The sequence below is a fragment of the Tachypleus tridentatus genome, chromosome 12 (genome assembly GCF_004210375.1).
Source record: "Tachypleus tridentatus isolate NWPU-2018 chromosome 12, ASM421037v1, whole genome shotgun sequence".
NCBI classification, from domain to species: domain Eukaryota; kingdom Metazoa; phylum Arthropoda; class Merostomata; order Xiphosura; family Limulidae; genus Tachypleus; species Tachypleus tridentatus.
This window is the reverse complement of record NC_134836.1, coordinates 113,825,471-113,839,796: the sequence shown is the minus strand read 5'-3', so window position 1 is coordinate 113,839,796 and position 14,326 is coordinate 113,825,471. Positions and strand designations below refer to the sequence as shown.

General features: G+C 29.8%; 1 protein-coding gene across 3 annotated transcripts in view; it reads right to left on the bottom strand.

The window, feature by feature from the left end:
* Nucleotides 1-1,430: 1,430 nt before the first annotated feature.
* The window catches only part of LOC143234386 (acyl-CoA desaturase-like), a 34,788-nt gene continuing 21,892 nt past the window's right edge, over nt 1,431-14,326 (bottom strand). For 2 of the 3 annotated variants that reach the window (XM_076471707.1, XM_076471708.1), the window contains exons 4-5: nt 7,863-8,068; nt 1,433-2,790 (exon numbers count right to left, since the gene is read on the bottom strand). In XM_076471707.1, coding sequence (XP_076327822.1) covers nt 2,355-2,790; nt 7,863-8,068 — 642 coding nt within the window. In that variant the 3' untranslated portion in view covers nt 1,433-2,354. Of the gene's footprint in view, nt 2,791-7,862; nt 8,083-14,326 lie in introns of all 3 variants that reach the window. The other variant, XM_076471709.1, reaches the window with a different exon arrangement.

Genomic DNA, 14,326 nt, shown 5'->3' with positions numbered 1-14,326 from the left:
TAGTACACAATTAAAAATAACATACTACTAATCCTGGTACACAATTAAAAATAACATACTACTAATCCTAGTACACAATTAAAAATAACATACTACTAATCCTGGTACACAATTAAAAATAACATACTACTAATCCTAGTACACAATTAAAAATAACATACTACTAATCCTAGTACACAATTAAAAATAACATACTACTAATCCTAGTACACAATTAAAAATAACATGCTACTAATCCTAGTACACAATTAAAAATAACACTACTACTACTGGTACACAATTAAACAAACATACTACTACTACAAGTACATAATTACAAATAACATAATAGTACTACTGGTACACAATTAAAAAATAACATACTAATGGTACACAATTAAAAATAACATACTGCTGGTACACATTTAAAGAATAACATACTACTACTAAAAGATATTCGTTGAGATTGTCTTATTCTAGTTGTTTTGTTTCTTTGTTTTCCATGTCAGATGTTTATTCTGTGCAAGAGGACACTGTAGTAACGATATCACATTTTTTGGAAGGATTGGGACTGTAATCTCCTTTCTGGCAGAGTTGACGTTCTCTGAATAGAACAATAGGCCAATTCTGTGATAGAACGATAGTTACGAAGTGACGCTGTCGACTAGACAAAGAACCACAGTTATCCAGTTGAATTCAGTAATACTTTCTTAGTTTAGTTCCACAAGGATATCGTACAGAAAGACGACATTTGAAATCATTGTGTTTGGTTCTACGGGGATCAGTACAGAGTTAGAAAGAAAACAATACAGCTAAACATAGCCTATAGTTTTGCGGAATGCTGATAGCCAAGTGATTAAACTTCCCGTATTAGGGTTCGGAGGTTCAGATCCTGGTAATAATGGAGAACAAATTATTTCTGGTTATGATGCAGACAAAACCGTCAGGTATTATATCAGACATTTTTGTGTGAATCGTAACCAGAAAACGTGTTTACGTTGTGTAAATAATAACAATCATATATATAATAAAGCCGAGAATAACAGTCCGAATAATGATATCATAAGTACTAAGGATAGCCTAGTAGAAGAGACTGTCTTTTTTAGTGCGTCCACTGGGTTTTCTTTTCAGTTTTATAATAAAAATTGTATTCATTTTTACAAGTTTGTGCAGTGTTGTTACTTAAGATACACTATAAAAACTCAGTTAAATTATCAGACTCAGAATTAACCTCCTAAATTTCTGATAGAACGTGATTTTATCACAGAGTCAAGCTACTTAATACTTCACTGGAACCAGTTACAGCCTTAAAATATGTGACAGTTAAAGAAGAGATAGTTAATTCATCACGTGCCCTCCCTAGTCTAATGTTGTCGCTATTCCATTCACTCTGCATCCTCTCTAGTCGATTCCGACGTTTTTTAGGCACTCATAGAGGCAGTAAAAAACATTTATAAAAATTTTCTTAGTTAAAATCATGTTCTTTTATTTGAACTTGAAGGCAGTTGTGTTTAAGACAACAGAAATCAACACATAGATAATATCTGAAGTGAGTTTATAATAAGTTGACACATAACAAAGTCATTTTATATAAAATCGCTTCTAAACTAGGATATTTTGTACTCTCGCTTTTAAAGAACATATTATAAAGTAATAACGTATATTTTTTCAAATAAGAGAGTTACACGGATAACAACTTATTAACCAAATACATTATATCATGTTTTGTTTAAAAAGTCTAGTGTGTGCGATTTTATTTATTGAAATGATAAATCGTAAACATCAGGTTTAGCAGCGATGCGTGTACCCACAATACATTACTTCAACCTAAAGGCGATTGTAATTGTATACAACACTAAGTGATAAACATGCAGCGATTTCAGAATTCACAAAGTTCTCAAAAGACCAATGTAATAGCAACAAATTAGGAACAACAGTTTCTTGGACCAGTTGTAAATTTATGTAACATACTATTTATTATTGTACACTTTTGGCTGTTTTTCACTGTATTAAATGTTGAATTAACGAACATTTAACATCGAAACAAAATCACATCCTTGAAAGAGGAAATAAAGCGCCCTCTAAATTGGCTCTAAAGCACAGCACTTTCCAAAATTTAAACCATTTGTGCAAAGAACAAATATTTTCATATTTATATAATCACAATATATTTTTTACTTAAATATTGTGATCTACTGCACTTCTAAGACTGTCGGAAGCTTAAAATCACAAAAAAATTAATATATTTTTTCTAAATCATAATGAATGAAAGTATCTCGTTTGAAAACGGTTCGTTTTGTTATTTTTTATAGACCTAAAGGTGCGACTTATGAATTACATTTTCAGAGTGCAATTTGTAAAGCCCAAAATTATATCTAAAGTTGAAAAGTTTCTGTTCCATCTCCAGTTTTCAACTTGGTTTTTTTAACAATATCACGATCCGCTGTCTTCATATCATACGCTTGTCCCAGCATGGCCATAAGATCAATAAATATGGTAGAAATATTTAGTTTCCAACCGTATTCGCTTGTGGAGTAATCGAAAGGAAACGCGTGGTGATAGTTGTGGAAACCTTCTCCCATAGCCCACCACGCGACGTGCTTGTTTTCCCGCGCTTCCATGAAGCGGTTGTAAGGTCGATTTCCCCAGTAGTGCGCAGCGCTGTTTACTAACCACGTGATGTGCAGCGTTACAACATAACGCAGAATACCGTTAGTAAGGAAAGCGATCCACACTCTCTCTCCCCAGCACCACACTGGTATCATAGTTGGAAGATAGAAGCTGCAGAGAATAACCAGTGGAATATAGAACCTGTTGGATATAAATTTATATAATTATCTCCAAACTTTAACGTTAGGTTGATGTACGTTAAAAAAGAATCGAACAATCTTTAACAAGGAACCGGCCAAATTAATCTATTAAATTTAGGTGCATAAAAAATGAAATACTTACAACCATAAATCGAACGATAAAGTTATTGATAAATGTGCTAAGGTTATTTTTATTTTCTTTATGTTGTTTTATTGTACCAATTAGATACCGAATCCATTAGATCCAGATGGTTACAAGACATATAGAACTTACGTGGCAGGTTTTAGGGTTAATCACATTTCATACGATAAGTAGTTCATTGTGAGTGACAAACAGATTGTAGGTAGAACATAAATTAGTTCTGACCCTTAAAACTTGGCAAATTTATCTGCCGATGAAACTATGTTAAACACTTCTCGTTAGTGAAAGAGTAGTCCAAGACTAGTAACCTTCCCTCTAGTCTTGCACTGCTAAATTAGGGACGGATATCGCAGGTAGCCCTCGAGTAGCTTTGCGTGAAATAAAAAAAAAAATCTTCCAGAGATTGCAACATTATTTTGTGCTTAACTTGAAAGTTATAAGATGTCTTTAACAGCGTTTTCTCAGCATCTAGATTTGTCCAGTTTTAAAGATCAATACTATTTTAAAATATCAGGAAAAAGAAAATGATAATAAAGTCTGGCTCAAGTTAGGCCTACATAATAACCTTCACAATATTTAGAAATGGTAAAATTATACGTAACGTGTAATTTTGTTTATCAGAAGATCCCAGACAAGGTCTATTAAGCCTAACAAACGGTTAGATTAGAATCCCTCTTCTAGAGTTCAGACATAGCCGCCCTTAGTTTGGATTTCATAATGACGAGAGATCCACTTGAAGTAAAAAATGTATTCTAAAGATGGCTGTTTAAAACTCTTTTTTTTTTAACCTGAAGATGACATAAGAAGATCGAAGCATTGTTCTATATTTTAATTAAAGATGTAATATCCATACCCAGGGCGTAGCCAGAAATGGCCATTGGCGGGTCAGTTTGACTGCTTGATGCAAACGCCGCAGGCGCAAAGCCATGTTAGGGGTCCGGGGCACGCCCCGGAATATTTTTTAATAAAAACATAAAAGAAAAGCCTGAATTATGCATCCTGAGACCACCTTTTGGCAAATTTCAGAATGGCAGACTGAGGTGTTTGTCTTATTTTATAATCATAAATAAATATATTGGCCTGTATATATAATATATAACTTAAAGTTATCAGACCCAGCAAAGTAGGCCTACAGTGCTGTCATCAACATATAAAATATAGAGTCACTCAGGAGAGTGCAAAATATATGTATGGTGTCTTTAATCTGTATTCAAATATCATGGACAGTGTATGTTCAGATTCCCTGGATTTCAAGAATTAACTTCACAAATAAACAGTAAGTAGCACCGTGGCAGGCTGGCAGCACCATGGCACTAGCCTAGTACCATTGGCGCCATCTATAGTGAATCATTCACTATAGATGGCGCCAATGGTACTGTGAATGTGACGTTGACAAAAGAAGTTGCGATAAACAATCATTCACTATGTCAAGCCTGAAAAGCAAAAGGCACTGCATGGGTTCTTTAAACCCATTCATGAGGCTGAACCTGATCAATTTGCTGCAGCCAATCAGGTTGAATTAGAATTGTCAACTGAATTGTCAGAGTCATCACCGTGGCCTTCTATCAGTGCTGCCACTACCATCTCAGGTTCAGTCTGGGACATTGGAAATTACATTTCTGATGATGTCAGCATTGGTAAACAGGTAAGTCGACTCCTCATTATATTAATTTTGTATTAAACATCACGCAACATCCTGATGAGTTTTAGACTGAATATTCATTGCTGCTAGTGATTGTAGGCCTACAGCCACAGGATGTTAGGCCTGCTCTGTGAAGTACAGCTCTAAGCCTTTCTCTTAGAGGTTATTGTACTCTCATAACAAACTTTCCTATGTGCAAAATAACTTAATTAGAACTATGTCTTTCTGTCTCTTTTAGATAAATGCTGAAACCAAAAATGCCTCCTTGAGAATGTCTGGAAGTCAGGGAGTGATTATGTTTTCCCCAGTGTGGTCCAAGAAAGCTGCGTTTTCATCATCATTGGCTTTCACAGTGGAGATGGCTACTCCACATTCAACATGCAAAGGATGCTTTCTGCAAGTACTGCTGTCTTTTTGTTCCTGATGGTGCTGGTGTTGGAAGCGAGAAATTGGGACAACTAGTGAAATTTCCATACACAAACTGGAAGAAGGCTGTTGAATTGAAACAGTACCACCAAGACAGCAAAGGAAAAGCTAACAATTTTCTACAGGTCATAAACACAAGTTCATCTGTGCACTTGCAGCTTGATGCAACTTACAAGCAAGAAATTGAACAGAACTGGCAATATTTAATGCCTATTATTGATACTATATTGCTGTGTGGGAGACAGGGTTTACCTTTGAGGGGAAAATATGATTCTCGTCCAATGTTTGTTGGTGAAACTGATGAGGAGCCCATCAATAATGATGGAAATTTTTGGGCAATTTTGCACTACAGGGCAAAGGGTGATGTCAAGCTTTCAGCAAGCCTTAAGAGTACAAAGAGGAATGTTATGTATCTGAGTCTTCAAATTCAAAATGAAATCATCAATGCCTGTAATACTCATGTTCTTGATGCTTTTGTCAACAGGTATAATGCTGCAAAGTGTTTCTCAATATTAGCTGATGAAACAACAGATATTTCAGGCATTGAACAGTTTTCGCTGTGTGTTAGATATCTGCATGCCAATGACAACTCTGTTGCAATGAGACAAGATATTTTGCAATTTATACCTGTTTATGATGTGACAGGCAGAAACTTGGCTGATGTTATCATAACTTATCTGATAAAATATGGTATTGACATGGCTTACCTGCGAGGACAAGGGTACGACGGTGCTACCTCTATGAATGGGAAATTCAATGGTGTTCAGAGACACATAACTGATAAATTCCCACTTGCACTCGATGTACACTGCAGTGCCCATTCCCTAAACTTGGCTATTTCTGATGCTTGTAAAGAAGTTCTTATGTGAAATTGCATGGGAGTAATTTCTAGCATTGAAAACTTTCTCAATACACCCAAATGAAAGCATGTTTTGGCTCTTTTTTTTGGTGGAGAATAAAGCACTTGAATAAAAAAAAAAGTTAGAAAGGTCTCTGGCCCACCCGGTGGGTTGAGAGGCATGGCTCAGTCATTGTCTTACTAGAATTAATCCATGCAGTTACAGATGCCCTTGAGACCATATTGGGTTGGCAAAACAGAGATTCTGCCACGCAAGCCAATCAATTGTTGTGTTCTATAACACAGCCAGAATTCATCATCACTCTACTTACCATTGCTAAATTGTTTTCCTTTAGTTTACCTCTGTGCAACGTACTGCAGCAACAGAGCATTGATTTAGTGGAAGATTTAATCCATTCACTTAGAAATAATACTGTGAATGAATTTAACGACATTTTCTGTGAGGCTCAAACTCTGTGTGGTGAGCTTCAAATTGACATCACAATCCCAAGGCAGACTAAAAGACAGATGTACCTTGCTAACCCAGAAACCACTAGCTCCGAGGAGTACTTTTGTATTGTTGTATTTGTACCATTTGTTGATCACTTTCTTTCACAAATATGTGACCGTCTGTCCAGTCACAAAAGTCTCCTTACAAACTTCATGTGTCTACTACCATCAGGATCTACCACAGAATGGTCAGAACATACAGCACAACAATGTCACCAAATTAAAGAATTGGTCAATATATACAAGGCTGACATTGACAGCACTTCACTAGCTGCAGTAGGTGAACTTACGGTTTAGTACAAATCACTTGCGAACAACAGACCAAAAAATATCATAGATGCATATGCAATGTGCAATACAGAAATGTTCCCTGTCATTTCTAGACTGTTGAAAGTATTTGCCACATTGCCTGTGTCAACGAGCTCAATGGAGCGTTCGTTTTCAACTCTCAGAAAACTCAAAACGTATTTGAGAAATACCACCACTGAAGATCGATTGAATGGCCTGGCCTCATTATACATTCACAGTGATATTAAAGTTGGACCAAACTGTGTTGTAGATGTTCTGGCAAGAACAAAGAGGCGTTTGAGCCTTTCATAGATATTCGAGTGTATTTCTCTAGTTCTGAAAAAACTTGCTGTATTAAAAGTGTTCAATCAGAAATTTGCATTTGTCCATTTGTTGTGTGTGAAATTATCTGCCATGCAATCACGGATCTTTATGAAACTTCACAGGTGGCAACTGAACTTGTCTAAAAAGTTTGGATACATGGGGGGATTAACCCCAACCCCCTCCCCTTGGCTACGCCCCTATCCATACCAGCCGTTTTTATAATAAGTTGTTTTTTTTTCAAATAGCTCGGGGATGGAAAAAGTCAAAAGCCCCATCCGTACAAAAGTGTTGCTCGGCTCTTGGAACAAACAAACAGGGTTTAGTGTCACTCTTATAATGCAGCCAGAACTGAAAGCGTGTTTAGGACATCACAGTTCGAACCTAAAGCCTGTGATTTGTTGCCAAGTACACTTTAAGCAGTAGGCCATGCTTGGTTAATTTATACACACAAGAAGGTTGGTTGGTTGGTTTGGCGTTTTATGGCGCAAAGCAACTAGGCTATCTGCCCCCACTCAAGAAGGACATATGCCATTTATGTCGGCTTTATAGGTCTGTTTGATGCATTGGTAAATGGAAGGTTTAATGTATGCAAACATTAAAATCAAACAGGGAACATGATATTAGCACATATAACAGTCAACGAATGTAATATAGATTATGTTTAAGTCATATTGATTGTATTATAAGTTTCATATTGAAAGATTTTTATATACTAATTATTACTTTAAAACAAATCAATTGTTAGTTTGTAGATAAGCACAAAGTTAAACAACGATCTATCTGTGATCTGTCTACAACAGGTATCGAAACCCGATTTCTAGAGCTGTAAATCCGCAGACATACCACCCTGCCATTGGGGTGCATACCACAATAACGAGATAAATATCTGTTATATTTGTTTACCTTTTCTGAAACCTCACCACAGGATCCTGTAAGAGGTCGCTACAGTCGACAGTCCTTCCTTTCTCGCGGACTTCTGGATGTTTCTTGTACATGAGCCAGCCCATGTGGGCGAAGAAAAACCCTCTGTTTATGTTATGTGGATCAGCATTCGTTTCAGAAAACTTGTGGTGAACGCGATGATCTCTTGACCATTCGTAGAGGTCATTCTGGACAAAAAAAACTAGTATATTTCTATAAGTTTATGATAAAAGTAAATATAAATATTAAATATTTCTTTTATTTTATTTGCAATATAATTCATTAAGATATTAGTTTATCAAATGTTTGAAAATCCTTATAAAATATCTGATGTTCTAGTTCAGACAAATACGATTTTATTTGTTTTTTCATCATGACCAAGTAACTAGATATTTCAGTTTCTAAGAAAGTACTAAGACAGTAGCAGATGTTTCTTGGCGAAATTAATCCTAGCTGAGGCTTTAGTTTTATAGGACTATTATTTTAATTTTCGCTCTGTTAATATTCATCCACCTTACAAACTTCTTTCAGGTGCCACCAGGACTTCGTTTGGAATATATATATATCAGTAATAATGTAAAAAGATTTTAAAACAAAAAATATTCGAATATAAACAAGGAGAGTCAACTACAACGCCCCCTATCAGCATTATTGGAAGTGCAGCTCAGCGATAAATTAAAAGTTGGGTGCATTGGTATGTTTCTCACGTCAAGCCTTTTCGGTAAAAAGATTAGCCTATCAAACGTATATGTTGGAAGGAGAGAAGGCTTAGCTACCTACTGCATTACTCGTCTTGCAGTCGCCTGTCCTAATCAAAAAACTGTTTTGTCAGATTTTAGCAATTTTTGTCAGAGACGTTGTCAAAGGTTAAGCTTAGACTTGAATAGTAAACTAACATTAATTTTAGTTTTGAATCTTATATATGTTTGGTAAACTGTGGTGCTTGTTCGATTGTGATTGTGTGTTTTTGTTGTCATTTGTAAAAAATAACTGTTGTGATTGTGTTTTTTGTTGTTATTTTTATATTAATAACTGTTGTGATTGTGTTTTTTGTTGTTATTTTTATATTAATAACTGTTGTGATTGTGTTTGTTGTTGTTATTTTTATATAATAACTGTTGTGATTGTGTTTTTTGTTGTTATTTTTATATAATAACTGTTGTGATTGTGTTTTTTGTTGTTATTTTTATATAATAACTGTTGTGATTGTGTTTTTTGTTGTTACTTTTATATAATAACTGTTGTGATTGTGTTTTTGTTGTTATTTTTATATAATAACTGTTGTGATTGTGTTTTTTGTTGTTATTTTTATATAATAACTGTTGTGAATGTGTTTTTTGTTGTTACTTTTATATAATAACTGTTGTGATTGTGTTTTTGTTGTTATTTTTATATTAATAACTGTTGTGATTGTGTTTTTGTTGTTATTTTTATATTAATAACTGTTGTGATTGTGTTTTTTGTTGTTATTTTTATATTAATAACTGTTATGATTGTGTTTTTTGTTGTTATTTTTATATTAATTACTGTTGTGATTGTGTTTTTGTTGTTATTTTTATATTAATAACTGTTGTGATTGTGTTTTTTGTTGTTATTTTTATATTAATAACTGTTGTGATTGTGTTTTTTGTTGTTATTTTTATATTAATTACTGTTGTGATTGTGTTTTTTGTTGTTATTTTTATATTAATAACTGTTATGATTGTGTTTTTTGTTGTTATTTTTATATTAATTACTGTTGTGATTGTGTTTTTGTTGTTATTTTTATATTAATAACTGTTGTGATTGTGTTTTTTGTTGTTATTTTATATTAATAACTGTTGTGATTGTGTTTTTGTTGTTATTTTTATATTAATAACTGTTGTGATTGTGTTTGTTGTTATTATTTTTATATAATAACTGTTGTGATTGTGTTTTTTGTTGTTATTTTTATATTAATAACTGTTGTGATTGTGTTTTTTGTTGTTACTTTTATATAATAACTGTTGTGATTGTGTTTTTTGTTGTTATTTTTATATAATAACTGTTGTGATTGTGTTTTTTGTTGTTATTTTTATATAATAACTGTTGTGATTGTGTTTTTTGTTGTTACTTTTATATAATAACTGTTGTGATTGTGTTTTTGTTGTTATTTTTATATAATAACTGTTGTGATTGTGTTTGTTGTTGTTATTTTTATATAATAACTGTTGTGATTGTGTTTTTTGTTGTTATTTTTATATAATAACTGTTGTGATTGTGTTTTTTGTTGTTACTTTTATATAATAACTGTTGTGATTGTGTTTTTTGTTGTTATTTTTATATAATAACTGTTGTGATTGTGTTTGTTGTTGTTATTTTTATATAATAACTGTTGTGATTGCGTTTGTTGTTGTTATTTTTATATAATAACTGTTGTGATTGCATTTGTTGTTGTTATTTTTATATAATAACTGTTGTGATTGTGTTTTTTGTTGTTATTTTTATATAATAACTGTTGTAATTGTGTTTTTTGTTGTTATTTTTATATTAATAACTGTTGTGATTGTGTTTTTTGTTGTTATTTTTATATTAATAACTGTTGTGATTGTGTTTTTTGTTGTTATTTTTATATAATAACTGTTGTGATTGTGTTTTTTGTTGTTATTTTTATATTAATAACTGTTGTGATTGTGTTTTTTGTTGTTATTTTTATATTAATAACTGTTGTGATTGTGTTTTTTGTTGTTATTTTTATATTAATAACTGTTGTGATTGTGTTTTTGTTGTTATTTTTATATTAATAACTATTGTGATTGTGTTTTTTGTTGTTATTTTTATATTAATAACTATTGTGATTGTGTTTTTTGTTGTTATTTTTATATTAATAACTGTTCTGATTGTGTTTTTTGTTGTTATTTTTATATTAATTACTGTTGTGATTGTGTTTTTGTTGTTATTTTTATATTAATTACTGTTGTGATTGTGTTTTTGTTGTTATTTTTATATTAATAACTGTTGTGATTGTGTTTTTTTGTTGTTATTTTTATATTAATAACTGTTGTGATTGTGTTTTTTGTTGTTATTTTTATATTAATAACTGTTGTGATTGTGTTTTTTGTTGTTATTTTTATATTAATTACTGTTGTGATTGTGTTTTTGTTGTTATTTTTATATTAATTACTGATGTGATTGTGTTTTTTGTTATTTTTATATAATAACTGTTGTGATTGTGCTTTTTGTTGTTATTTTTATATTAATAACTGTTGTGATTGTGTTTTTTGTTGTTATTTTTATATTAATAACTGTTGTGATTGCTTTTTTTGTTGTTATTTTTATATTAATAACTGTTGTGATTGTGTTTTTTTGTTGTTATTTTTATATAATAACTGTTGTGATTGTGTTTTTTTGTTGTTATTTTTATATTAATAACTGTTGTGATTGTGTTTTCGTTGTTATTTTTATATTAATAACTGTTGTGATTGTGTTTTCGTTGTTATTTTTATATTAATAACTGTTGTGATTGTGTTTTTCGTTGTTATTTTTATATTAATAACTGTTGTGATTGTGTTTTTTGTTGTTATTTTTATATTAATAACTGTTGTGATTGTGTTTTTTGTTGTTATTTTTATATAATAACTGTTGTGATTGTGTTTTTTGTTGTTACTTTTATATAATAACTGTTGTGATTGTGTTTTTGTTGTTATTTTTATATAATAACTGTTGTGATTGTGTTTGTTGTTGTTATTTTTATATAATAACTGTTGTGATTGCGTTTGTTGTTGTTATTTTTATATAATAACTGTTGTGATTGTGTTTTTTGTTGTTACTTTTATATAATAACTGTTGTGATTGTGTTTTTGTTGTTACTTTTATATAATAACTGTTGTGATTGTGTTTTTGTTGTTATTTTTATATAATAACTGTTGTGATTGCGTTTGTTGTTGTTATTTTTATACAATAACTGTTGTGATTGCATTTGTTGTTGTTATTTTTATATAATAACTGTTGTGATTGTGTTTTTTGTTGTTATTTTTATATTAATAACTATTGTGATTGTGTTTTTTGTTGTTATTTTTATATTAATAACTGTTATGATTGTGTTTTTTGTTGTTATTTTTATATTAATTACTGTTGTGATTGTGTTTTTTGTTGTTATTTTTATATTAATTACTGTTGTGATTGTGTTTTTGTTGTTATTTTTATATTAATTACTGTTGTGATTGTGTTTTTTGTTGTTATTTTTATATTAATAACTGTTGTGATTGTGTTTTTTTGTTGTTATTTTTATATTAATAACTGTTGTGATTGTTTTTTTGTTGTTATTTTTATATTAATAACTGTTGTGATTGTGTTTTTTTGTTGTTATTTTTTATATTAATTACTGTTGTGATTGTGTTTTTGTTGTTATTTTTATATTAATTACTGATGTGATTGTGTTTTTTGTTATTTTTATATAATAACTGTTGTGATTGTGCTTTTTGTTGTTATTTTTATATTAATAACTGTTGTGATTGTGTTTTTTGTTGTTATTTTATATTAATAAGTGTTGTGATTGTGCTTTTTTTGTTGTTATTTTTATATTAATAACTGTTGTGATTGTGTTTTTTGTTGTTATTTGTATATAATAACTGTTGTGATTGTGTTTTTTGTTGTTATTTTTATATTAATAACTGTTGTGATTGTGTTTTTCGTTGTTATTTTTATATTAATAACTGTTGTGATTGTGTTTTTCGTTGTTATTTTTATATTACTAACTGTTGTGATTGTGTTTGTTGTTGTTATTTTTATATAATAACTGTTGTGATTGCGTTTGTTGTTGTTATTTTTATATAATAACTGTTGTGATTGTGTTTGTTGTTGTTATTTTTATATAATAACTGTTGTGATTGCGTTTGTTGTTGTTATTTTTATATAATAACTGTTGTGATTGTGTTTTTTGTTGTTACTTTTATATAATAACTGTTGTGATTGTGTTTTTGTTGTTATTTTTATATAATAACTGTTGTGATTGTGTTTGTTGTTGTTATTTTTATATAATAACTGTTGTGATTGCGTTTGTTGTTGTTATTTTTATACAATAACTGTTGTGATTGCATTTGTTGTTGTTATTTTTATATAATAACTGTTGTGATTGTGTTTTTGTTGTTATTTTTATATAATAACTGTTGTGATTGTGTTTTTTGTTGTTATTTTTATATTAATAACTGTTGTGATTGTGCTTTTTGTTGTTATTTTTATATTAATAACTGTTGTGATTGCGTTTCTTATTGTTATTTTTATATTAATAACTGTTGTGATTGTGTTTTTTGTTGTTATTTTTTATATTAATAACTGTTATGATTGTGTTTTTTGTTGTTATTTTTTATATAATAACTGTTGTGATTGTGTTTTTTGTTGTTATTTTTATATAATAACTGTTGTGATTGTGTTTTTTGTTGTTATTTTTATATAATAACTGTTGTGATTGTGTTTGTTGTTATTTTTATATAATAACTGTTGTGATTGCGTTTGTTGTTGTTATTTTTATATAATAACTGTTGTGATTGCATTTGTTGTTGTTATTTTTATATAATAACTGTTGTGATTGTGTTTTTTGTTGTTATTTTTATATAATAACTGTTGTGATTGTGCTTTTTGTTGTTATTTTTATATTAATAACTGTTGTGATTGTGTTTTTTGTTGTTATTTTTATATAATAACTGTTGTGATTGTGTTTTTTGTTGTTACTTTTATATAATAACTGTTGTGATTGTGTTTGTTGTTATTTTTATATAATAACTGTTGTGATTGCGTTTGTTGTTGTTATTTTTATATAATAACTGTTGTGATTGCGTTTCTTATTGTTATTTTTATATTAATAACTGTTATGATTGTGTTTTTTGTTGTTATTTTTTATATAATAACTGTTGTGATTGTGTTTTTGTTGTTATTTTTATATAATAACTGTTGTGATTGTGTTTTTTGTTGTTATTTTTATATTAACAACTGTTGTGATTGTTTTTTGTTGTTATTTTTATATTAATAACTGTTGTGATTGTGTTTTTTTGTTGTTATTTTTATATTAATAACTGTTGTGATTGTGTTTTTTCTTGTTATTTTTATATTAATAACTGTTGTGATTGTGTTTTTTGTTGTTATTTTTATATTAATTACTGTTGTGATTGTGTTTTTGTTGTTATTTTTATATTATTACTGATGTGATTGTGTTTTTTGTTATTTTTATATAATAACTGTTGTGATTGTGCTTTTTGTTGTTATTTTTATATTAATAACTGTTGTGATTGTGTTTTTGTTGTTATTTTTATATTACTAACTGTTGTGATTGTGTTTGTTGTTGTTATTTTTATATAATAACTGTTGTGATTGCGTTTGTTGTTGTTATTTTTATATAATAACTGTTGTGATTGTGTTTCTTGTTGTTATTTTTATATAATAACTGTTGTGATTGTGTTTTTTGTTGTTATTTTTATATTAATAACTGTTGT